General features: G+C 43.1%; 2 protein-coding genes across 2 annotated transcripts in view; both read left to right on the top strand.

Moving 5' to 3' along the window:
- tfpia (tissue factor pathway inhibitor a) overlaps positions 1-10783 on the top strand; it is a 33287-nt gene extending 22504 nt beyond the window's left edge. The window contains exons 3-7 of the mRNA XM_068572647.1: positions 5407-5583; positions 6444-6521; positions 7019-7072; positions 9583-9771; positions 9893-10783. Coding sequence (XP_068428748.1) covers positions 5407-5583; positions 6444-6521; positions 7019-7072; positions 9583-9771; positions 9893-9960 — 566 coding nt within the window. The 3' untranslated portion in view covers positions 9961-10783. The remainder of the gene's footprint in view (positions 1-5406; positions 5584-6443; positions 6522-7018; positions 7073-9582; positions 9772-9892) is intronic.
- A 1011-nt stretch (positions 10784-11794) lies between these two features.
- The window catches only part of LOC137783100 (calcitonin gene-related peptide type 1 receptor), a 28026-nt gene continuing 13046 nt past the window's right edge, over positions 11795-26774 (top strand). The window contains exon 1 of the mRNA XM_068572882.1: positions 11795-11955. The gene's annotated coding sequence lies outside the window, so the exon portion shown is untranslated. The remainder of the gene's footprint in view (positions 11956-26774) is intronic.

Raw genomic sequence — 26774 nt, 5'->3', positions numbered from 1 at the left:
GAGCAGACTGATTGCCATCAAACGTTGATGTTTCCAAGGAAGGATACACACTGAAGGTTTGAGCCGGGTAAACATTGTGGCGGCATTGAACCGGCGGCTAATGGTGCAAACGGCGCCAATGCAAACATGGCTAACAGTGCAAACTGTGCTAATGCAAACAGCGCTAACAGTGCTAATGCAAACAGCGCTAACAGTGCAAACAATCTTCTTCCCATGCGGAATGATTGAAAAGGAGCAGCTGTAAAAGTGCTACAAGTCCCCCGAGCGTGAGCTGAACTTTCATGGGAACGAATGGGCTGCCATCTCCGTGCATCCACTTCTCCCCTCGTGATGCATTCGTGGCGTTACAGCTTGCAGAAAGATCTGGGAAAATGAAACAAAAGGAGAACATAATACCTCTTTAAGAAAATGCACTTTGCTTTCTTTTTGTTCAGTTTGATTGACATGTCTTCCCAAAAGTCACATGGTTTATCATTGCCTGTTGGTACCCAAGTGCACCCGACTCCATCAGTATGCAGCGTGGACACAGCTGTGTTCTACAAACAACAGACATGATTTAGATTGCTGGGGGAAGAAAAGCCATTAGTGAGAATATTAGTTAGCCTTGAGCTTCAGTGCAGTGAAATGAATGTCACACTGATCTTGCCTGGCTTATTAAATTTAAGATTAATTTGCAGGTTAATTAAACATTCGACTAAACTTGCGAAAGTCATTTAATTTTCAGTAATTGAGACAGACTTTATGAAACTTTTCCTGTACAATATGATTACATTATTTTATATAAACAGTAAATAACTAATTTCCTGCAGTCTGGGGATTTTATTTGTGTGTGCAACAATGTGTGGCGGGAACGTCTTCATTCATGGAAAGGAAAACAGAAAGTTCAGGTGACAATTCAAAACATGAAATGACAGGAAACTGCAGGACGGCTCTCAGGCCTCCGGTCTCACTTTCAAACATGTCTCCTCTTCCTCTCACATGAAGTTATCTCTGCCGAGTCAAACCTCATGTCGGCATGAGTCATACTTTCATGTCTTTTTTTTTTTTTTAAAGAGATGAAAAACATTCCTAAAAGTGCACGTGCCTCTGAATCACATCAATGGTACATAAAATAATGAGTTTCATAACCACTGGACTTAAATGACTATTTCAGAAAGAATTCTCCTTGTTCAAAATGTGTGATGAAGTAGTTATCGAAGAAAAAGTTAATATCTTTAAGGCATGTTCATCAAATGTAATGTTTATTAGAATGTCTTGTGTTTTTTAAGCTAACAGAAGCTTATTCAGTCCGGCTTCCCCCCCGTGCCGCCAGCACCACATGAGATGACATGGCCACTTAACAAGAATGCTCTTCTAAAGGTCGCACACTTCTGTGAGGCCACATTCTGCTCTACTGTCCGGGAAACCTTTTTTAAAAAATTTTTTTATCCGATCTCTCTGCAAAGGTTTTTCTTCTCCAGCCGTGACGCTTTACCGAAACCCCCAATGCAATGAGTCACACAGCCATCGTGTCCCACATATTCCCCCTTTGGTCCTCTGTCCCTTTTACAGCTCTGCTTGAAGAGGTCAGAGATGGGAACGCAGTGTTTCTCTGTGACAGTCGCACTTTTTTTTTGTTCTTCGCTCAGGGCTTCTGCTCAGTCTGCGAGCGCAGACACTGATAAAAGAAAAGAAAGGTCAGGGGGAAGGGAAAAGGGATGAAAAAGCACAAACAACTAAATGTTGCTGGAGGTGTCAAAATTTGGCAGGTAGTTTGGAGACATGTGAGCTGAAACATCAAGTTTAATAACAGATTAGTCCATTAATGAATGAATGCATTGCTTAAGGTAGCAGTTGCAAACACATTGATATCTCATAACCTGTCAGCAAATCAAAAAATATCCCACATACATATACTCTGATGAATAAATGTGAATAAATGAGGCTTTGTTTTGACAGTTTTTTGTGACTTTTGTCTCTGCCCTCCTGACCTGCTGGATATTTCACGTCAGAAACGATGTCATTTCAACCTTTTTTTTCTATTTATTTTTTCCTCCACAACCACCTGGAGAACTGCTGGCCTCATGTAAAGTATACTGACAATTTAGGGGCTTTTGGATGTGAAAAAAAGAAGCTTTTTGAGGAATAACTCTCACTCTCCTCAGAGCTACGCCTGTGAACGTGGAGATTTAACACTTTGATCCTGCTGTGTTTGCAATATGCAAACAATAGCATTGTAATAAACACCAACATTATTATTATTTATACATGCATAGGCTGATTTTGCTGCTGAGGACACTGTTTTCTATCTGATTGGATTACGTCTGTCTCCATCCAGTGGCAACTGTTATTTTTACCCCAGGTTCATTTATTCTGCTCAAATATCGATTCAATTGTTTGTTTTTTTCCTTTTATAAAATATGTTCAAATAATCAAGCAGTGGTGAATCATTTGGGCGAGTGAGGAGATAAGGAAAGGGGTGTGGTAACAAAAAGTGCAGTCCAAACATAGTTTGCAATAGATCTGTCTCCTCTTTCTGGGTATGACCCTCGAATGGGACAAAATATGAAGACAACACCCCCCTTTTCCCAAAAGAAAACAACAAAATGTTCCACCCTGGACAGTGACAGAAACTTCCTGGAACAACGGCGAGTCTATTTGACACCCGGCGTTTGAAAAAACAACAGAACTGGCCGATAATTCTCCACAGAACAGCGATCACCTTCACCGCCCTGATAGACAATTGTGTTTCTGAATTATTCATTACTGGCATTGCTCCACAGAGAGCGTCGCGGTACTCTTTGACTCGTGCTTTTTAGACAAAGTCACCTCATAAAATGCAGTTCGATGTTACAATAATAGCCCTTTTTAATCATCGTCACCCTCCAGCGGTGTGTATATCTTTCATTGACTTAAAGGATAAACCAGATCGGTCGTGTTAAGCATGGGGTAAGACATCCTCTGGCAGCTGTTGGGACACGTTGAGGATTTCGTTAGAAGTCCCAACAGAATTGTAATTCAGCTTCTAACAAAGATGATTGATTTTTTGTGTTGTCAAGCTTGTTAGACATTAAATCGGGAACGTCTGGTCAGTGGATTGTTGCCTCGTTGCAATCTCTTGATGGCTGCAAGTGAGGTAGGATGAGGTACTCGTCCATTTAAGTTCAGTAGATGACGCACGCCACGTCTACAGTTTGGAGAAAACCAGGGGAGTTTAAGCACGGGAGTAGTGGAGTAATGTGTTGATGTGGACAGGAGCAGCAGCATAACGTGTTAAAAGAAAGGCCCCAAAAAATGTTTTTAAAGTTTCTCTAAAGATGTTGGAAAACAAAAGGTCTATGTTAAAAAAATATCCTTGATATAGTTATATATTGATCTTACAGAGTGAAATATTTTATTCAACTTGAGTTCTCATCAAAATAATCATCGTAATACATATTAATCCATTTCTCCGTGTCTTTATTTTAGAACTTTAACCCGTTTGCACTGTTTTGTTAGTTCATGAGAATATTTGTAACCTTTTTTTATTGTCTTATTTAGCATTTAGTTAGTTTAGTTCTACTAAGACACACCCTTTCCTGTCACTTCTAGTTCCATAAAAACAAAATGTCGACCACCAAAATGCCAAATTCAATTCTTCAAAACTGCAATCCTCCATAAACTAATGGATGACGTCACGATGACGACGTCCACTTCTTGTATGTGTCGGCTGGCATATTTGGTACTTTTGGGATCTTAAATGCAGTTTTGTGGATTTGATCAAAGTTTGGGTTCCCAGCATGAGGTCATACTGACGAGGTTTCAGAGGTTAACTTTGGATTGGACACTTATAGAACGAAATGCCTTATCATTTTCATTTCAAATGTGACGTAATCATGAAGTATTACCTTCACAAACCTTCCACATGACATACATTTAAGCACTCGTATCAGTAGAGAGATGAAACTATACAATGTGTTGATGAACACGTCATCATCCATCTGTGTGGGTGGATGAACTACCCAGCACAGCTGTCATGGTGGGATGCACACTCGTCACACCGTGTCAGGTTGCACCTGTCTTGCTTGATAATCACAATAAAGTCAGCCCACTGCAAGCGATGCATTTCACACGACGGTTGATTTCACAACTCCGACACAAATCAAGCATGAGGCTGTCACGAGCGCCGACACGTTTTATAGGTTACGTGAGGGTGCTTGAAAAAACCTCCCCCAACACTTCTGCTGGCGGCTGCAGATGTTGATAACGTTTAAAGTTCCGGATTTCAGATTAAACAGAATCTGTCAGCAGTTGGTATAACGGATTTAAACCGTAAAAAAGTGTGGCAAATAACAAGAATTTCTATCCAGAAAACCAACATGCACTATTACAACAACCTTGCGTCGCCTTTTACACGATGCAGAATTTAGAAGAACATCAAACTGCTGCGATGCCCTGCTCCCAATACTCCGAGACCCGAGGGTCATAATATATGCAACGAGCGTTAAGAAGTGAACATGGGGAGTTGGAGCTACGGTAAGATCCAGAAAAGATATGACAGAAAAATAAAGCAGAGAAGGAAAAAGGCACGACAGAGGAGGTGATTCGGTTCACTGGGGAACATGAGCAAGTTCTTGCTGTGAGGGTTTAATTTTCATCCTGCAAAAGGAAGGTTGTGAGTGAATCTGAGGAAAAAGGTGTTACTGCTCATCTTTGGAGACAGGAAGTGGGCCAGCTGTGACCCAGAGGCCAGTGGTGGCAAACTGTTGATTTTCAGATGTCAGTCATTGGAGCTTTACGTTTACACTGGTCCATGCCGAGACACTTGAAGCAAGCGTTGTGAATTTCCAATGAGGCCAGGGCGTGTTGGGCACTGACAACTCCATACGGGGGAGTCCGATTGGCTGGCTACACTTACGCAAATATCCAGTGTGAGAGTATTACACATTGAGTCCAGTAGATGCCCCTCCTCTCTACCTCTTCCGTTGACATGGACTGTGGCTCTTTGATCGTGGTCCATGCGTATACTACTCATTACATGAATACATTCTGTCATATTCATGTAAAGTGCTGTAACTCCGTTACGTTGCTCAATCTGGTCACATGACATCTGTTGCTTCTGTCCATCCGGGGAGAGAGATCCTCCTCAGTTGCTCTCCTGAAGGTTTATTCCCTTTTTTCCCTTTTGAAAGGGTTTTTACTATCTTTTATTTGGGGAGTTTTTCATGATCCGATGTGAGGTCCTGGGACAGGGATGTCATGTGTACAGATTGTAAAGTCCTCCGAGGCAAATCTTGTATTTGTGATCTTGGTCTTTACAAACTAAACTGAATCGAGTAGAAGGCGCGGCCAATTTGATTATTGAGCAATAGACTCAATACCTAAAGGACTATTGTCTTTGTTTCTAACAATTCTCTCTCTCTTTCTCTCTCTCTCTCCCTCTCCTAGAGGACAAGAACCCGTGTCACCTAGACGAAGCTCCTGGTCCCTGTCGAGGGCTGTTGACGCGCTACTTCTTTGACACCATGAGTCAAGAGTGCAAGCAATTCTTCTACGGTGGCTGCTTTGGCAATGCCAACAATTTCCGGAGCATGTCGGAGTGCAAGGCGAGATGTCAGAGCCCAGGTAGGCCGGGTTGAACTTTCCTCCTTCTCCATTAAATACTGGCAAACACCCAAACTGCTCCGACAGCCGCATTGTTTGGTTCCATTCAAAAAACCCCAATTAAGACCGCTTGTGTCCAGCAGCTGTGACTGCTCCAAAGATGTCGTCATTTGGTTGGAAATGGACGGTATCTTTGGAAAAAAAAAAAGAGAAAAGAAACGCGTTCTAAGGCCGTACAGTTCAGCCTTGCAAGTCAGTTGTTCCAGAAATAATTACTTTCCCCCGGCCTTCACCTCGCAGCAGTATGCAAGGTGTACCGCTCTGGGTCCACGGACAGACAAAGCACAGCAGATCACAGCTGCTGCTCAACAAATGTAAACTCATCTCGGGGCGGTAACACAACCAAAAATACAATAGTTTTACCACAGAAAATTAACTTTTGGTTGAATTTTCGCTGACCATGAAATCACACGTCACCTTGATTTTGCATTTAAATTGTTTTAAAGCGACCCAAGCACACCCAATTATGCTCGACTTAAAAGTCATTTAGAGATTGAAATTGTCAACGAAAATAACAGGAGAGTCGCTCGACTGTATCAATTCATGTACTAAAAAAAATCAATTCAAAACTTTCTATTCTCTCTTTTTTTGAAATGGATAACAATTTCAGATAGAGGACTCTGTCTGGTTTCATTAGTGTTTGCAGACCAACACCGTTTCTGGTCTGATACTAATGAAATTAAACTTCCTTGAATTATGATTGATCGCTGGGATTTAATATAATCTGTTCTAACTACAGCCATTAATTCATTGAATTGTTGTTTGGTACGAAGACACATTTTCAGTTTGTACTTTATATTTTTTCTCTTCTGTCAATATAGCAAAGCCCACTCAAGCACCAGAAGTCCACACACTGTCTGCCAGAAAAGCTGCGGTTGTGCAGCCAACCACGTTCAATGGTAAGATGAATACATCACTCTTGAAGTGTAACATGCTTAAGTTGTATTGCTTGTTGTAATAAACTAAAAGCAAAATTAACCAGTAAGATATTCTTAAAATTCCATCACTGGGCTTTTGATTAATCATTTCAAAACCCTAAACAGTACCATTTGGTTCTGTAGGTATGTGTAATTCAGGTTTGGATTGTGTGTTTCTACATAGACTCTGCATTCGTCTTCAAAGTCAACTCAAATTCCACCGTAAAAGAACGGATTGACGCCTCTCTCGTAGCATGCAGTAAACACCAGGAGGCAGCTTAGAGGAAACACTGGCATGGGGAAACTGCCTGGTCTTTATGCTAAGCTAAACTACTAAACCCCCGGTTCTAGTTCTGTCCAAAAGAAATGAGTCGTAGCGATCCCCTCGTTTCTCTCTGTGAAAAGAAAGCCATTGAGCACATTTCCCAAAATAAAATGACAGATCTCTTGATGTGTATTTTTCTTTTTTTTTTCCACAGGGGAATTGAGTGACCCTCAGATTCACGCGAATAACACTAATCAAGAGCCAAAGGGTAAGAAAGTATGAAAATATAATGTTACTGGAACCGACCCCTGACGTGGTTGGTGCATGCGATACAAGTAGGGTGACTAGACGTCAGGATTTTAGCCGGGCAGTCTGGATTTTTAATGCCCTGTCCGGCGCCCAGCGGCAGCATCAAGCCGGACGCTTATTTGTGTTTTGCGCGACCGCATTAGCGTTTTTGAGATAGTAGTGAGGCACGGATAAAAGGTGATGTTGTGATCTCTGCAATGATAGCAGACTGAACCCCAGCAGGACTGTTTTAAATGATCCGATGTCTCCATCGCGGTTAAACATGAGATATAATTAATTTACATTAGCGAGGAGCTAACGAGCAATCTTTATTAGTTTATTATTTAGTCACAGTAACGTTGCATCAGTTTGACTTTGGGAAAGGTTAAGATTCATAACTTAATGTTTTAACTTCTGTATAAATACATAAGTATTAAGTATTGGTGTTATGGATATGGTCACCCGAGTTACAAGCTAACTTCCAGCTAATGGCGGTACCGCTACCTAGCTAACTGTGCTGCTTAGCCGCAAACTGCACCAACGGTTCCGTGTCATAGCGAGAGGGCAAGCGTTTGCTTTTCTTTTTGTCAAACAAGTAAAGAAGGAACTTTTTTTTAGTTCAAAGAACAACAGAGATTAGCTGATTGTGTTGCTGATTACACTTTTAGTCCAGTGCCCTCGACCAGAAAGGAAAATGTATCTTTTTTACCCCCTCAGGGTGAGAAAAATGTGTTTTCTCTCATTACATATTTGCAGAACCCGAGGCCCAAAGCCAGAGTACGGTGTTCATTAATTACAGAAATCCCAGTGCACCAGACATTTGGGATAGATTAACTTTTGTTAGTAATGATTACATCAATCATCCTGTCTTGAGAGTATGGCAACCAGTCCATGCTGACTTCTGGGTTATGCCTGAACCTCATTGTTATCAAATCTAGTTCATTTATTAAACCTGCCAATAACTTAACTGTAATAAAAATGAAACCAAGACTCAAGTTGCGGTGATGCATGGATAGCAGACAGCTTGCAAAATGACTTCTGCTACGCGAGGCAAACGGCAGGAACCGAGTAGATCGGAGCCCACTTGTTAAGCATTCCCATTCACTAGTTTTCTGTGTATTATGAGGACGCGTACATCAGAGTTGTCGCGTTGCGAGGTCTTTTGTGCCACAGCAGAAGAGCGCAGGCGGACTCTGGCCTGCTTCTCCTCGGCTCGTTCAAAGAGTTATCATTTTTAAAATCCAATTTCCCTCCTGTCAGAAAACGTTGTGAGGGAAAGATTCAGGATGACTTGGCCTCAACCGCACCGCCTCCTTATCAATCTGTTTTTCTTTAGTTCTGCAATGAGATCACAAAAATGGTCACTCAGAAACACTGCTGGCATGAAGGTAAAGCCCCTTACAGGAACAATGAAGTATTCAGATCTTAAATCGGACTCATTCAGAGGATTATCTTTGGTAATGACTCTCAGCATTCGTGACGTTTTGTGTTTTTACTGCTGCATTGATATGGTAGCTTCGTAGTAAAAGCTACACGATTAACATTGTGGAATTGGCATTCAACTTGAGTATATGTTGTCATTCCGCCAAGCATGTATTGCAGTGTTAAAAACAAAGACTGACATCTTGTGGTTATACGGCGATGTACACTTTAAGTGTCAGTGGGGGAAGTTGTGTTGTAGACTCTTGTGTCTGTAACGAATTTAAATCAAAATTAATTGATGATTCAACAATACAATGTGGGCCACAGAGGGAAATGCGTCTGACTCTTAGTGTTGTATTTTAATAATCTTGCATACAAAATACACTGAACTGAATGTTATATGAGACTCCAAAAGTGAACAGACCGTCAGTGCTATGACTGAACACCTCATGCTTGCTTTAAAAAAACCTTCCTGTATTTCTTACCATGAGGGGAGCTGAAGAACAGAATAGAGCGGAAAGCTTACGCAGCGCTCTGGAGTCATCACAACTCTCACTTTTTCAAATCTGTCCATTTAAGGACGAGAGCCACTGCACATGAAGTCAGACTGAAGCCGAATGGATGAGGATGTGAACACATTTGGAGTGAAGTTTGGAGAAAACAAGGTTGACATTGTACTTTACTGCAAACCCGAGGATACATCAACCATTTCTGAACTAAAAATACCTTTTATAACACATGTTACGTTACTAAATGTTTGCTTTTGGCTTTACACGGGACACAAACAGCTGTCTCCTGGGTGAAGGTCCTGTGTTTGTACAATGTCAATTAGCAGTTAAAAGCTAAGAGGATGCTGATGAAAAGCAAACATCATTCTTCTGCAGGAGCTCCACCCCTTTACCTGACCTTGTAATCAAGCTGAAGGGGATCCAAATACATCACGATATAACATTTGAAGGTCGCTCTTCAAGATGATGTGGATCGCTTTGGACCCCGAGTGCTTGAAAATGAAAATAGCTGTCGTTTGTAGCCCCAACGCACTCTCTGACTCTTCCTTCTGATCCACAGCCTTGAGCCCCTTAGAGATGTGCTTCAGCCCCGTGGACACGGGGACATGTAACGGCGCAGAGAAGAGGTTTGCGTTCAACCCCAAGATCAAGAGATGCCAGATGTTCCACTACAGCGGCTGCGGGGGGAACGACAACAACTTTGCGTTGCGGAAAGAATGTATCACCAAGTGCATCAGAAGCAGAAAGGGTATGAGTGTTTTATCCGCCATGAATTCATGACTTAAGATTGTGTCATTGCAGGAAGTCCACGTATCGGTCCGTGAGCATTTTAAGTATAGGTTCAACTTGCTGTCGTGTTTCGGTTGCAGCTCACGGGAAGAGGACGATCCGAATAAAGAAGAGAAACAGAAACATCCTCGTCGACCACATGGTCTGAACACTGCATCCCATCCTGCACTGCTGTGGAGTCACCTTTTATTTATGTCCACCTTTTATGTTTTAGCTGTACTCGTATATATATTGTTTTGTAGTGCTGCGGTATGTACGAATGACATTTAGTGTACGTGATTCACCTTTGTCGGGACCGGATGCAATTATCATCCTTGTCTACATTATTATTTCAATATGTCATTGACCAAAAAATAATAATTTTGCAGCTGTCCACAGTGACGCGCCTTTATATCAATGCTTTAATCAATATATTATGCGTTTAATTTTACAGTTTCAGGGCTCTGTTATCATCCCATAACATTTTACTTCAAAAATGTATGGGGAAACTACCAAAGCAATATGTTTGTTCAATAACAAAATGGATGCTCACCCTGCTGTACAGTAACTGAAGCTTTTCTACAAGCTGCTCCACTATTGTGAATCAATGTGAACAACAGCATTAGCAGATTAAACTGGTGGCAACCCGGATCAACCACACAATGATCTCAAGGAACCGCATTAATCAAGATGGCCATGTCTTCACAGCTATAAATCAATGTGAACAAGGTAACGAGGTGTTTTGTTTTTGTCGGATTAAACATGAACATCTTTTTTTTTTTTATTCTTCTTCTTTTTAATCAATTGTATGCGGTTCAGTAAATCACGGTTGCAGTCTCCTGCTGGCGTTGTTGGTGAGGAGAGCCAGAGAGGGGCAGTGTTGTGTAAAGTAAGAGTTTTGAAAGAGTTCGCCAGCACAATAATCTCTTTCCTTGTATCCTTTTAACAACATGGCTGTAATGAATGTGACTGTACGAGTTCATGAAATAAACTTTGTCTCTCTCTTCGGGTTCTTTGTCTGATTTATTTCCAAATAGCACAGAAATATTTAACATACAGCAACAAAAAAAAAGAAGCAAAACAAAACATTTAAATAGCAAGCTAACATTCGTAGTTCCTATTTTCCTTAGAACGCCTTTTCACATGAGATGAAACAATGTACAGAAAGGACGTCATGGCTCCAACAGCTGATAACACATTGAAAACAATGTGTGGGATTCTTGTTAATGATTGGATTCTGCAACTATTGTTTTTTTTTTTTTTTTTTTTAACAATTTCAAATTATGTAAAGTCATCAAATAAAACCTGCTCTTGAAGCTTTACTCCCTGCGAGGCTGCGGTGCCACTGAGGTCATGTGTTTATTTTGTTCGCTGCTTTTTTCTAAAAGCTCATTTCTGTTGTAGTTCTTTTTTTAATATTGTGATATTTTCATCATCAATCTACCAGACAATGATTTACTTAGGAGTCTATTGCACATTGTCCTAATATTAATTTGTTTATAGAAGAAGTACAAATCCTGAATAACAGAATAATACTAAGCGACAAACATTGGAAAAAGTTACCAGTGAGGACAGTGAGGTTTTGTCCTGTGTATATTTCTCAGTTCATTTCAGGATAAAGCAAAGTAATAACACATCAGTAATATATTTTATAGGCTGATTATATTTTACAATCCCCAATTCAATAAAGGTTGAATTGCTTCTGTCCAATAAACACAAGTGAACGACGCAGTGATTGCCCATCATATAATAAACAGCGTGCGGGGTTCACTGACGGTTGGAAAAAAACATGAACTCCCAACTCCACAACCCGTGCGATTGGTTAATAAGGCTCGTGCTGGCGCTCGTGCTCTCGCAGAGTCCGCGTCTGCTCGTGCACTAATAGTGTTCCGCTCGCCGCTGCTCCCGGTCCTCCCTCTGCTGCAGGCTCCGGTGTGATGTCACAGGAAGTAGTGGGTTGCCTTCCAAACGTCAACCTGACAGCCGCCCCGGCTGCTGCGCTCATTGAGCGCCGGAGATCCGCAGTGGTTGGCTGCTCTGCGCCGAAGCCGTAATTTTGAGAGATCTATTCCAGCTCGGAACCCCGAACCCTCCCCTCCTCTCCGAGCCCCAAGTCTACCTGCCTGCTGTTGGATTTTTTTTTTTTTTTGGTTTTAATTATCTGGTAGGAACCGCAGAATCCGGAGTGTTTACTTCCATGTTGCAGTTAACGTCGAGCGGATTTAACGCGCGGCTTGAACAGTGCAACGTGTTAACCGCTTCTCTCTGTGTGTGTGTGTGTGTGTGTGTGTGTGTGTGTGTGTGTGTGTGTGCATGCATGCATGCATGCGTGTGTGTTTATCAGCTCATTTTACTGTACATCTGCACTGGATAATTAGGCTCCAGAGTCGAGGCATGTGTGCACGGACAACAGAATATGCTGCAGGATCCATGTCAGATAAAGAGCGGAGGAGCAGTATGGAGATGGGGGGGGGGGGGGGGGGGTCGCTCCGGTCCAGCTGAGCTCCCCGTCCGCTGTACTTCTGTGGAGAGCTGCATGTGATCCGGATGGATGTGAAGAGGGGGGGGGGGGGGGGGGACGTGATGGTGAAACAGCGGTGTTCGTTGTGTGGGGTCGTGGACACCATCCAAGCGCGTCGTGCACGTTCACACGCACATATATAATGCATGCATGGTGCTCATGAGATATTCTTACCCACCTGTATCTGCTTTATAGAGCTTTAACACACACACACACACACTCTCTCTCTCTCTCTCTCTCTCTCTCTCTCTCTCTCTCTCTCTCTCTCTCTCTCTCTATATATATATATATATATATATATATATATATATATATATATATATATATAATTTACAATGTGTGTCTGACTGTACAGTATCTTATTTATGGAAACCCATTGAAAATGTTTAAATGGACTTTAAGTATGCAGCTTAATCGCTCTGATTTGATTTACAGTGTTATTACATAAACTTAAAGGAGCATATCATAGCGTTGAACATCGGCAGTCATTCATGCATGCATGCCTGACTTTGGCCATACAGCCACAGATTGCCCCTGTGCATTGTGCTGGACTTGGCATCCATTCAGTAGATGAACTGATCGATATTAAGGGACGACACACACACACACACACACACGCACACACACACACACACGCACACGCACACGCACACGCACACAGACGCAGGCTTTTCAGATTGTTTGAACTGGAACACAACGGTGATTCAGCTCCATTCAGACTGGAGCTTTGATGTCAGCGGTGGCCACTGGTTGCTAAATTATCTGCATTGGTTACATAAGCTGCAGATTTGGACATGCTGGAAGTTTGTGGGCTGGACAGTACAAAAAAAAAAAGAAAGAAAGAAAGAAAGAAAGAAAGAAAAGGACGGGGGCGATGATGATGATGATGTGTAGGAGGAGGATGTGATGACGGTGGTCACCGCTGTGCTGATGAAAGATGCACTGGAGTCACTGTACAAGAGGAGGTGGGAGAGCAGGCGAGGAGCAGCAGCAGGTTGTTCACAGACAATGTTGTGGACGCGAGTGGAGTTTTGTTCTGCTTCTCTTTCCCTCAACAAGTCACATGTGATGCTGCTGCACGCTGACCTGCAGACTACTCGGAGGTTTTGCAGCAGCAAAACAGGGGGCGGTGTTCCCAGATGATGATGTTTTATTAAGAGCTTCTGTGTTGATGAATGGGGAAGAAGCTGTTTTGGGCTTGAAAAATGTAACGTTTCAAATAGTTTTTCGTGTTAATAAACCAACTAGAAGTAGCCTTAAAAATCCCCCCCACACACAAAAAAACAAGCAAAGAAGTGGTGGTAAAAAAAAGAACAAGTGAGAGAAGAAAAGATTGTGTTCATTGCAAAAATATTGAGACAGAAAACTGTTGAAACTTTGAACGGTTTTCCTTTGAGATGTTAGGAGTTAAACACGAGACCGAAGTGGGTCAGATTTGATTGACAGTAGTCTGGCTCCAAAACGGCTGAGCAGATATCTCAACATTTTGATTCATTGTTGCTCGTTGCACACGAGTTTGTGACATCATCACAGACATGCAACAGAGACAAAGTCGCTCACGTTTCACTGGAGTTTTTTTTAAAGTGACGCAGCGTCTAACTGTAACCATCGCCTTGAATATGTTAATGAGCAGTTTAACCACTGGGTTGAAGAAATGAAACTATCCAACCATTTACCAGAAGAAGAAGGAATAGTAATATAAAAAGAAAGTCTGAAAAAAAATGTTGTGCAGCAAAAAAGACATAAATTGTTCCGCTTTCCTGATCTTTTAATCAAGATTCTCACGGTCATGGAATTTTAAAATGATGTCATGTGTTCATGACATTCATTTACACTGAGTTTAAAACAATTAATATGCTTTAAAAAGAAGGATGCTCAAAATGTCAGCAGGCATACATGCAGGTATCTATATAAATGTTTATTATTTTAATTTAAACTATTCTCTTTCCTTCATTTGTGTCATTTAATGTGTGCTGTATGCATTGGAATCCTCATTGTTAGTTTAAATACAACATGCTATCACTTTTCCGTGTTTACACCGAGATTTCACAAAATATTCGGTCATAAAAATGTGGTTTAAAGTCATGGAAATCCATAGGTCAAAATGTGTATGAACCCAGTTCAACGTTAACCCCTCTAGTATATCTCACAGCGTGAACACGTGTGGACGTCTCGTCCATCTTTCCTTCTCTAAATGCAAAATGAATGCGACCAGTGCGACGATGAAAAACATTCCCCATAAATCCCGCTTGATTGCAATTCATGAGCTGTTGAAGGACGCCCGTGTTCGGGAATGCCAGAAACTGAGCCGAGTTAAAACGGGGGCTTTCAAATTCACCGTGCGTGCATGTCCGCCAGTCGCAACGCTTCGGACAGTCGGGACGCGCCAAAGCTGCCAGGCGGATCGGAGAGAGAGTCCTCCGATCGCCCCATAGCCGCCGCCGCCGCCGCTAAACACATGAGCTGATTGTGCGGTGAGAAGGTCGTGCAAACCCGACAGACTCAACCCCTAAACCGCCATGCGGTGCATTTACTGCCCCGAGTCCAGAAAACAGCTATTAAAAGTGGGCCAGACAAAAGGTCTCGGCCGCATAGCTTCCAAAGCCCTCTGCCATCTCCATGGTGCTCTGGTGGCTCTGCTCCCTAAAGCGATGGCATTTTTGGGAGGTTGTGCCAGTGGAATCTCATTCACACTGTCGCTGACAGCTGATAGTGGCGGTGTAAAGGTTGGGGGGGGGGGGGGGGGGCTTCGGCCTTGAATTTAGGATTCCTTTTGTTGCTTGCAGTCAATCAGCAAAAGGAGTGGTTCCCCTCCTTTTGCCGCGATTTCTGCAGAGGTCTCGTGTGTCTCCGACTTCTGGCAGCCGACTCCGATGAGTGCATGGGGCCGCTCGATTCCCAGTCGCAAGAGTAATGACGGTCCTCCTAAAACCTAACTCCTGGACGTCAGCAGCCTTCATCTCATTGATTTACCTCACCGTCGGGAGCTCTCGCGTGCGGCGTGTGAACGCCGGTTCCATATCCGTTCCCTCGCCCTTTATCGTTATCGCAAACTTCTTCGGCCCGGATCAAATCAACGGTATACATTATATGTTTTTCATCTCCCCCTGTCTGCTTACCTCAGGCCGACGATATCGCATGACACAAAAGCACAATGATGCACATAAGCACCAGTCTCCGAGCGCTCGCCTCAGGTTCTGGCTTCAGTTTCGGGGATGTGACACCTTTTGAGGTAATTTTTTCCGCTCATACATTATGAAAGGTCTTTTCTTCCATCTCTCTGGTTTAATTTCAGCACACAAAGTGCCTGATGAGAACTGTCATGCACTAATGTCTTCAGGAGCAGCATCGGGGGAGCTTTGTCTGTGTGCAGCGGCTGGCAGTGAGCCGCAGTGCTTTGTGGAGGATTGAGGACAGTGGAAAGAGGCTGTGTGGTTTCTAAGGGTGTATCGTGTTTGTGTGAGGTAAACAGTCAGTGACACGGGCTTCCTGATTTACTGCCTGGCAGGGGGCTCCTGGCATATACAGAACAGAGGAAACTGTCCCCGGGAAGCTCTGTGCGTCTCTCTGTTTGTCTTCCCGTGGTGAGCTCGCGGTGCTGTATTGTTGTCACGTCATGTGCACATGTTGCTGTTTGCATTCTGTCCGCCGGGAAAGATACCGAGGAGTGTTCAAAAACTAGCGACGCACCTCCTTTTTAATTCTTTATTTCTCTTCCTCCCTGTATATTCTGTGAGTAAACATTGAAAGCAGAAGCTTGCTTCCTCTCCTGAGAAAATGTGACTATTTTTATTGTCGAATCCGGACTTCTGTAAGCTGTGCCAAAAACTTTGGGGTCAATCGGTTTTCAAGCATTCTTAAAGACCCAAATTAGTTTGCTTCTCTTTTAAAACCACAGTGTATATTAATGTCCATGATCTTTATACTGGACATTATCATAACTCATATGCCTATGGGGGGGGAGGGCGGGTCTCCTGTTAGTTTAGTGAAACCAAAAACCTGCATCACAAGGTTATTTTTGCAGATTCACAAGCGAAACTAATCTCAATGTCGACGTACCGCTAAAGGAAGAAAAAGGGGCCGATATTAACTTCTCAAAGCGTACGCCTATGCTCTGTAAATCAAACGTCCAGAAGTCAGTTCAATGGTTTTATTTTTAGCCGTTTTGGAGTCAGTAGACTCTCATTAGCCGACGGTGACACGAGGCATTTCAGTTGTTTTTGTCAGTTGTCCGCCTCGCGCCCGTCTAATGGAAACATCCGCTCTTATCTGGAGTTCAGCTGTCTACTCGGCCTTTGTAACCGTTTCACTCACCCTCCACCCGACCCAAAGCTGCCGGCCTCTAATTCCCCCATTGCAGGCTCGTTGGACAATGAGCCAGTGTGCTGGAGCATGTTGGACACATCAAAACCGTACCTGTAAATCATATTTAATGGTCGGTTTTCTTCATCCGAACCATTAACGAACCATTGTCTTTGTGTGGCTTTTTTTTTGTTGCTTCATGTCGAAGCTCAGCCTGCCATGTGTTGTCAATCAAACACATGTCCACAGACACTCCCCTTTAGTTACTGACAAGAAAACTGATTATAATTTTAGTTGGACTTTACTTACTTGTACATCTAAGCTTTTACAATCAGCCTCGTTTCATTGGCTAAGAAGAAGCCCCCTATGAGTCATGGCACTTGTATTATGGCTGCTACTGTATTTTTGCATAGGTGGTCATTTCCAATAGACCCCCTTAAACAATGTTCCAGGCTCTTTTCACAATATCTCACTCCTGGAAGCAGTTATTTAAATGTTTTTGTAACACAAACCCGAGGCATACGGAGCAACTTGAGCCCGCTAGTATTGACGTGAGTAGCTCCGCCCCCGGAGGTCAAGTCTAGGGCCCACAGGACATGGAGGATATTCCTTGGGGCCTTCTTAAAAACAGTGTCCATTTGACCGAGCTCCAGAGTTATTTTGGTCATGAGAATACCAGAAGGGGAACCACACACACACACACACACACACACACACACACACACACACACACACACACACACACACACACACAGACTCTCACTGTTAAAGTTCAGACACAAAACTTTTCAAAGCATAAAAAAAAAACGTTATTCCTACTGCTTCTACGTGTTCGTGTTTGTGTCACAAAGCATGACGCATATGGGAATGTTCCAATAGACAGAATGACCCTTAATTAACATAGGTTAGTGAGTGGTTCTCATAGTGATGCATAGCAATCCCAAAGGACATATTTGGGGGTTTATAATGTTCCGACGGAGAGAAGAAGAAGACACAAAGCTTGATATTGAGCCACTGATGTAAGGAACCATTCCCCCACCCCAGATCAAATCTGCAAGAACATGCAAACAGCTGTTTAAAGGGGCTCTGTACGGGATCGGGAGCATTTCTATTGCTTCTCGGTGGCTCTCGACATTGTGGCGGTTGACTCGCCGTTGCTCGGCTAGCGGTGGTGACAGCGGCAATGCAAACAACGGGGAAAAAAAAGAGAAAAGTGCCGGCAGAGCCAACAGTGTTCACAAGAGGTGGGATTCGAGGGTGAGCAGTTATCAGTTGCAACAGCTGTGTGAGCACAGTGCAGAGCGGCGGCCATGAGCTCGCCAGTTGGGCACGCTCACATGCACTAAAAGCACGAGCGGCCGGCTCGGATTACAACGAATACTGAGGCGGAGGGACTTCACTCTCTGCTCAGGTATAGATACTGGTCAACTATATGTTTTAATAGCAAACAATCGTGTCATATCGAAAGCTCTGAATTCTCAGATTGAGCACTTTAAACTCTCGGGGCAGTTTTGAGGCCTGAAAATCCCTCTTTTTGGCTGTTTGCCAGTTTAATGACTACTAATTGCTGCTACAAAACTGCAGCCACGAAGCTAAAACCTGTCAGCAGCAATAACCTGTAAGGTTAAGGAACAAAAAACCAAGACAGCAAAAAGTGTTGTGTAAAGCCCTCAGCCTGTCAGAGCACTTAAAGCACTCTACAAAGAAAATCTAGTGACCTGTGAAAATGTGGCTCCATGTAAGTGGAAAGAATCGGTGGAATTAGCCACACTTTCCCACCAGACGGTACTGTATGCCTCAGGGGAAACAGCGAGCACATTCTCAGCAGGGTCGGCTATTTTAAACGCAGCCAAGAAGCTCTATAGCTGCATCAAAACATTTGCATTAACACCAAGGAGAATTACTCGCAGCGATGCAGGTGAAACGCACTCAGGAGCGTTGGTTTATTTTTAACCAATGTATTTTAATCGAGGTATTTGTAGTATTTTTTCCTTTGCGTAGACTAGCGGCCTGTGGAAGAGGATCCCCTTTCTGTAGGAAGAACTCTAGTGCTCTTAACCTCCTTTAAAAGAAACCCAAGACAACCAGGGTGTTTATCGTGTTCAAATAATGATGGCATGGTATTGAATGGTATTCGGATTCACAGAGGAAATGCGACGTGGTCTTTCCAACAACTAATGGCATGTCTGTGTTCAGCTCATTGTGTTTGGAAATAGGATTTCTCAATGAAGGTTGGATGAAAAGATCCATTAGTACTTTACATGTTGACACAATGTAAAAAACATCAACATATAACTAACTGATTTAGTGTTGGAGTCGTCCAATCGGAGCTTGTTTCCTCTGCTTTATGGACAGCTCTATTATTTAGTTTAGTGGTTCCCAACCAGAGGGTCAGGCCCCTTCTCAACAATCACATCTGAAATACATCAGAGGGGTCGAGAGATGATAAATTCTCTGCATTCATTTTGACACATTATTCATCCTGGAGTTTATCCTCTAATAACCTCCAGCTGTCAATTTGATCAAACTTCAAGTACCACCATCGTCTTCCAAGTCGCTTAACGGGAAAATGCTCAAGTAAGTGTTGCCTCAACGTGCCTCGACCTTAAGTACCATGTGTGAGTCAGTGTCCTCAGACAGATTAGCTGTTTCCCCCCAATGTCCTGTCATGCTAAGCTAAGCAGCTGTTGGCTTTAGCTACATTTTACTCCACAGTGAAGGGCGAATTCACAAAGACTGGAGTACCATCGAGGTCGCGGATACAAGCGGCCGAAATCAGTTCCCTCCGTAGGGTCAGCCTTAAGAGATAGAGGGGTAATGAGCTCGGACATCAGGAGGGAGCTCGGAGTCGAGCCGCTACTCCTTCGTATCGAAAGGAGTCAGCCGGGGTGGTTCGGGCATCTAATTTGGATGCTTCCTGGACCCATTAAAGGTTTTCCAGGCACGTCCACAACTGGGAAGAGACCCCAGGGAAGACCGAGGACACGCCAGAGGGTTATATCTCCCGGCCGGCCTGGGATCGCCTCAAGGTGCCCCAGAGCGAGATGGAAAGCGTTGCGGGTGAGAGGGAAGCCTGGGTCGACCTGCTGGGCCTGCTGCCACCACGACCCGACCCAAACTGGATGGATGGATTGCATCGGCAATTAATTGAGCACCAACTACCTGCCCCATCTCGAAGGTTGGGGTCCACAGCAAGTATTGAACAAATGACATCACAGTGCAAACCGGCCTCAAAGGTTTAGCAGCTCAGTGCAATTTCTCCTTCTTCTTTTTTTGCAGACAGGCAAAAAAATGTTTTAGAGGATTAAGCCCTGAGAGGGGTATCAATACTCTCAGCAAAGAAGCGAATGATTTGCCAAAAAAAAAAAGAGTTTTTAGAAGTTATTTGCATGAAAGCTGAATAAAAAAACCTAAACGGGAGCCCACAGTTTAGCTTTACGAGAGCTCCTTATGATTAGTTTGGATGATGGATCAGGTGTTATGTTACTATATCTTCAGTATTGAGGACGTCTTTGGGATGTAATGCATCCTGACACAATACCAGCGCATCTATCCGTTTCAGTGAGCTGTTTGCTCTTTGATAACGCCGCTGTGTTTAGCAGTTCCTCCCCACAATGGAGGTTTTTTTTGTGACTCATGTGCCGGCTTCAGAGCTCAGGCTCTGAGTGTTTGGCATCGATGGGACTTTGTTAGCCTCTCCGTGTTGTTTTGAAAACTGGCGTTAAACTGGCAGACCTCTTTTTAAAGCTCACACATACTTAACATCCAGCACAGTGTGACTCACCTGTGGGACCGTCTATTTCATGAACACTTGAAAGTGCAGCTTTGTGATATTTTCGTCCATCTTAAACATTCTCTGTGTGGTCATCAGGGTGTTGAATCATACCGTTTAGGACAGACATGACACTTTGTACTCATGTTTAATAGCAGTGCTACTTAGAGCAGCCGTTTCGCCTTCTTCTCAATTTCAGAACCCTTTTTTTTCTCATGCCTTCACTGGAAAATGCTGCCAACTTATGTAATAAATGGCTGATTTAAATTTCAAGAAACGTCTCAACAGTCTCATATTGACTAATTGAATTTGGTCAAAATGTGACAAGTCGACAAAAGTTTCAAAGCTGCACTATTAGATGTATTTATATTTACTATTACTCAAATGAGAACAAAGTCACAGGTACTAATGATGAATTATAAACCAACTCTGTGGCTCCTCTCAGTTTTGCAGCTTTAGCGTCTTTCAGCTCAATGTTTTGACTCTCTTACCAATAACGATGACGCCGATATTTTCATATTGGAGGTAGTTAAAACCGACGCTAAAGTTTATCTTGTGTGTTTGTATGAAAACGCCAAAGGGCCACTGCCCCAGGCGTTGCTATCTCTATACATCTATAAACCAATTATTCAGCCTGGTCTGAGTGAGACCGGGCTGAATAATTGGTTTATAAAGGGACAAGAACTCCCACACATTGCCTTATCAGTCGTGCTATATAAAGACACTATGCTCTGCACATTGGCCCTGGGAGAAGATGCTGTGTGACATACTCTTTGAATATTCATAAATCCTCGGGATACTGTGCTGCATCAGCGGTCCTTTACTGTAACCACACGGCCTCCAGGGCTCGACGGACCGATGTGATTGGTTGCGTATCTAACATCTGATATCATGCAATAATATGTATCCTCTCCTTTCGTATTCCCCCATGCACCACATATCAGAATGCCGTCTTTTCCTCTCTTTTCAGCACCTTAGTCGTAAGCAGATCCATGTGCTCGCCCCCGAGAACGCTGGCGAGCCGGTAGCGAGGGCGTGACAGCAATGAGATGAATACTTCAGCATCTGGATTGTTGGCGGAGCGAGAACGCTATCTCCATCTTTCCCTCTTTCCGCGAAATAATGCAAACAATATTGCGTGCATTAGTCGGGGAACTGAGAGCAAAAGGGAGGTGTGTTTATGAAACAAAGAGGGCTCCTCCCTCACATCTGGGTGGGATTGTTATTGTTCTCCCTGACATCTGGCGGTGCCCTCGGCAACACGGAGGTCTGCGCTCGCGTCCTGTGGTTTGGGCAAAATCAGTGAATTGGACGTTGACATCTTTGCTTTAGATTATCTAAATGTTCAGCTGAGCCCTTGGGAATTGTCCACTACAGCACTTTATTTGTCAATTCAACTTCAGTAATACGTCATTTAATTTCAGGGAATACATTTTCATTAATGTGTGAGAGCAAATCTACATGTTGTGGGTAGGAACTGGAGCATTGGTAGAAACCTTCTCTATTTAATTCCAGCAAAGCCGTGTCTACAGTCAGGGCCCGACAAAGACATATTAATGTTACATTAAAAGAGTTTATTTACAAGATGTCTCCCCCAAATTGCCCAGAAAGTGTAGTTTGTGAACACTCCTCTGTAAACAAAAGGGTGTGTGTCGCTTCACAATAGATAGCATAGTTATACTCTTTAATCTTAATCGTTTATAAAGAAAAAGAAAAAAAAGACAGGATGAGCTTTTCTGTCCCACCAGAATTCAGTTTGTACAAACTAATGTTGAAGATAATTGTTAGTGAAATGCATAAATGCATTATAGTAACATGACATGGCATAACACTGTCTTCTCTATCGTCTAAGTCTGGGCTTTTCAAAGTTCTTAATTAAAACATAGGGGCCCAAAAAGGCTAAACTGCTTTGGGACCTGGGTATCTATATTTGGTCTTGTTGACTAAGACAGGAAGTTCTCAGAGGGGACCGTGTTTCCACGACAGAAAGAAAAGCTTCTCCTGCACCAGTTCCTTGTAATTAGGCGCCCGGTAACGACCGAAGAGAGCGGTGGGATTTTCTTTGAATTTCCGGTTGTGCTCACAAAATGACAGAAAGCAGCAGGAGACCAAACCGGCTGGAAACTGAGCCCATTCCTTCTTCCCTGTCCTTGTCAAGATTTCCTTGTCGGGATCATTTACGAATATTTAAGTCATTTTGGTGAAACAAAGAAGATTAAATAAAGGTAATTAATATAATACATAATACATGGGACATAATAAAAATGCAAAGGAAATCTTAAGAACATTAAGAAACCTTGTCTGTTGTTGTCTGTATGAGTCTGTCGTTGTCTATGGTGACAAATAAGTTTCCCCACTGGGGATTAATAAAGTTTTCCATCCATGTATCATTGAAAGAGAGGAGTTTCGCTGTCCATTATCTGCGTCTGACTTAGCAGAAGCTGTTTCCCAACAAATGTGTGTGACGCTGAGGCAACAATGTCAGCAGCTGGTCAAGGCTCACACTGGGGACACGTGTGTGTTGCATGTGGCCAAACTGGAGTAAACACGTCACGCTAGAGCTCTTTCTTTTTGTTCGACGCTAAGAAATCATTCTTATGTGATGCAGCGCACGTACAGAGAATATGGAAGTCTCTCATCTTATGACAACACGGCCAGAGGGGCGCTGGGCGGACTCCCGTCGGCACATTTCATCCAGTTGAGTTTCTTTTAGCGTCATGATTTTAAAGATATATGTTGTGGCCATCATGCTCGGTCTTGCTGAGAACGTGACCTTCATCAAGATATTATTTCTCTTTCTTTCATCACCGGCTGTAGACCTCAGTACTTCATATTGAGGGCTCTCAATTTTCTTTTTTGAGGCAGGTATTGACATTTGGGAGTTTGGATGTCTTTAATATTATTTCAGAGGCTGCAACATCGAGAACGAAAGGATTATTTAGGATTATGTAGTTTAGTAAACCCTTGATTTAAAAAAAAATCTTTCCATATTTGTAGATATACAGGTAATGTTCTTATATCTTCATAAAGGAATCAAGATATGAACTAGCTTTTTTAGGTGCAGTCTGCTTTTAGAACTACAAAGAGCTATTTGCTATATTCATATGTTTATATAAATCTAACTGGGCTTGGAAGATGACCCAGAACCGGATGGTTTCCTGACTCCCACTGTTTCTCGCATTGATATAAGACTGCAGGTCATTTAAAAATCGCCACCATTTTCCGTGCTGGTTCGTACAGCACAAGATACTTATACCGGTGAGCAGTTTTGTGTTTGGCTTTTCAGAGACTGATGACGTAATCGAGCCAACATTGCAGTGCAACATTGCCGTGTTTAGCTTTGCAGATGCTCGGAAAAGCCGGCTGGATAAGTTGGAATTGTCTCGGCTTTTGGTGAAAGGGAGAATATCTCTTTCTATTGAGAATTAAATTGTCAAAAGAGAGCATGTTCAATACCACCTGAAAAGAAGAATTACCACATAATCTATATTTACTTCCAGGTGTCTTTGTTGTCTTTCTGCAGGCCGTTCTCAAACAGCATTTGTAGCATTTTGGACTTTTATTTTGTAGATATCCCAGAAAACTCTTTCTTGCAATCCAGGTAATCGTGAACCAGGAAGTGTAAATAAAGACAGCAAAAACCCACTGCTGGTGGGTGGTGGAGGAGGTGGATGGGTCAAACTAAAAAAGTTTGTTTCCCGTGTGAAACGAGAAGTCAACAAGGAATGTTCTGCCACGTAACATCCGTATTTCAGTAATACCCCTTATGTAGTTATTTTAACCCAAACCACGATATCTTCCTAAACCTAAACTAAGTTATTGTGTTGCTGAACTTTCCTAAAACTAACTTTTTATCCTAAGATATCATATCCATGCCTCTGCATGAAGGGACTCCATCAGTCTAGTCAGAGCAAGCTCAAATCGTGGCACCGGCACCTCATAGTGGCATATCCGGTGGCACGTCGCGGCACGTCCGGTTCCCACCTCAGACGCCGGGGCATCTACGAGCAGTTGCCACTAATTCTACGAGATGCCGCAGCATTTGCCACTAGTTTTTAAGTCGTGGCACCGGCACCTCGTAGAACGTTGGTGTCAGACCCGTTTTCAGTGAGTCACGGATCCTTTGTGTGGGCAAAAATTACCCTGTGCTTTTATTTTGAAGGGAATTTTCAATGCAACAGAGTGCCGTACCCACATTCCTCAAAACTGCTTTCACAAGACGCTTTACTTTTGCGTGAGTTTGCCCCAGCATCTGAGGCAACCAGATATGCCAGTTCTCCTGGTTACTCCCCTCTCTACTTACGCCGGTTTCCCAGCTGTAAAATAGTTACGCACCAGTAACGGTGTTATTGCCCCTCACCGGCCTAATGGACATCCGAATGCCACTGAGTGGAACTCAGAGTATGTGGCGCCAAACATCCTGCGAGGGCAGGAGGATGTTTACAGTGTCTGTGGGGACAGCGGGGAGTTGATAAGTAGGCCGAGCTCTGGCACTGGGCGAGAAGACAACAGCTGTTCCTGCGTGGAACTGTTTTTCCAGGTATTCTTCTGCACGCTGGCAGATGTAGGTGATGTCAGCTCTTGTGCAAAGAGTCCATGACTAACCACTTCTGCGAAACACTCTTGAAGGTACTACATATAATGGTGGACCACCCACAGCTCGCGGTTGGATGGAGTTGACCCGAGCGGATCAATAATCAAGTGTTGTGCCTCCTGTAGAGGTTTGCTCTCTTAGCTTTGAGCTGGAATCTATATTTTAGAGTTATTTTCAGGTTTCTGGGGTTTTGTGGACCATCATTCATTTATCTGTTCATTCACTTCGATATATTTACTGCAAAACATTGCTACCGATGTGTGCTTCTGGATCGTGTGACATTTGGATCACCGTTAGCTTGTGTGTGGGGGGGCGGCTTCCTGAAGCGGTTAGCATCAGTTACATCAGAGTATGTTTAAATAGAAAGGAAAAGCAAAAGTGGAAAAGATATTTTCTCTCTTCTTTGGACTCCAGCCAGAGTTCAAGGGTTTGATTGACAGACATTTCATCCAACAACCGACCAAGTATGTTTTGAAAGTGCCGGACCTTTTTTCCAAACTGATTCCATTCAAGAATTCAGATGATTCCTTGTAACAAAGCAGCGGTGCATCAGCTCATACATATCCAAGCCCTCCAAAGTCATTGATAGCACCTCACTGGAACACTTTACTGTAATCCAGCTTTAAGGTAAGAGAAACGTTGTGGTCGTGTTAGATTACGGCTTGTTGTGACTGGGCTGGGACATTCCACTGCTTCCTGTCGTGGAAATGAAAGTTGCTCATGCACATAATGGTTATTCTATATCGGGTGCATGCTGTGTGGCAGTAGGAGACAAGGTTGGTCTTTGGACACGTAGGATTGAAAACCTATTCTCTGGGGTTCTTTGAAAAAACAAAAACAGCTTTTTTGAAGAGGTTTTCTGAAGAATTGAAAAAGAATAATGTATCTTTGTTTGGACCAAATGGATTTAAAACCTGACGTGTTTTACCCCAATATTTGACAATTAGTTTACTCGCCTGCTGTTGATCATGATCTTCCATGTTACACAGTAAACATAGTCCATCATATCCCACCACATCAACTACCACCTTCAGTATGAGTTAAATGTAAGAAGAAGAAAACAATCAAGTAATCGCCCAAAACATTTATTTTTAAAACGAATCACAACTAGCGATACGCAACATTGTGGTGAAGCGTTCTGCAACGTGTGCTCAGTGCTGCCATCTGACAATATTTCCTCTGTATCAGTCTGCTAATGTATAAAAAACAGCCTCTGCCAAGAAACAGCTGCGGAACAGTGCTGTGTGTGTGTGTGTGTGTGTGTGTGTGTGTGTGTGTGTGTGTGTGTGTGTGTGTGTGTATCTGCGTGTGCATGTGCTACAGAGCAGCTGATCCTTTCCTGGCTGTTTCTAATCACCATAATGTTTTACAATCCCACTTTCAGAAAGCCCCTCCTCCTCCCCCAGCCCCTCTTTCTCCTCCTCCTCCTCCTCCTCCTCCTCTTCCTCCTCTCCCCAGGGTAATGCAGTTTTTAACTCTGAGCAGACTTGAGGAGGCACCGGGCCGGTCCCTCTGGTGACAGAGCTGCAGGGAGACTTGTAGGAATCAACTGGGTCAGATCTCAGTGCTGTGTTGCTCCGCCTCCTTTGTCAGTGTGGAGCAAGACTGTACTTAATGTGTTTTGGCAACCAAACAATGAATATCCAACTTTTAAGCAAAGCTCCATTATTATTGCGTATGTTGTAGTATTCAAAATATGGTTTATGGAAACATGTTGTGGCATGGTAGATCGCTGCAAACCTCTGGATTTGTTGAATAATGCCGTTTCTGAACCAAAAATGTGTTTCCTGAATA

The sequence above is a fragment of the Clinocottus analis genome, unplaced genomic scaffold, assembly GCF_023055335.1.
Source record: "Clinocottus analis isolate CAN_PGR_092001 unplaced genomic scaffold, fCliAna1.0.p SCAF_12, whole genome shotgun sequence".
Classification (NCBI taxonomy): Eukaryota; Metazoa; Chordata; class Actinopteri; order Perciformes; family Cottidae; genus Clinocottus; species Clinocottus analis.
Note: the sequence above shows the minus strand (reverse complement) of the source record. Positions and strands in the feature narration are given on the sequence as shown.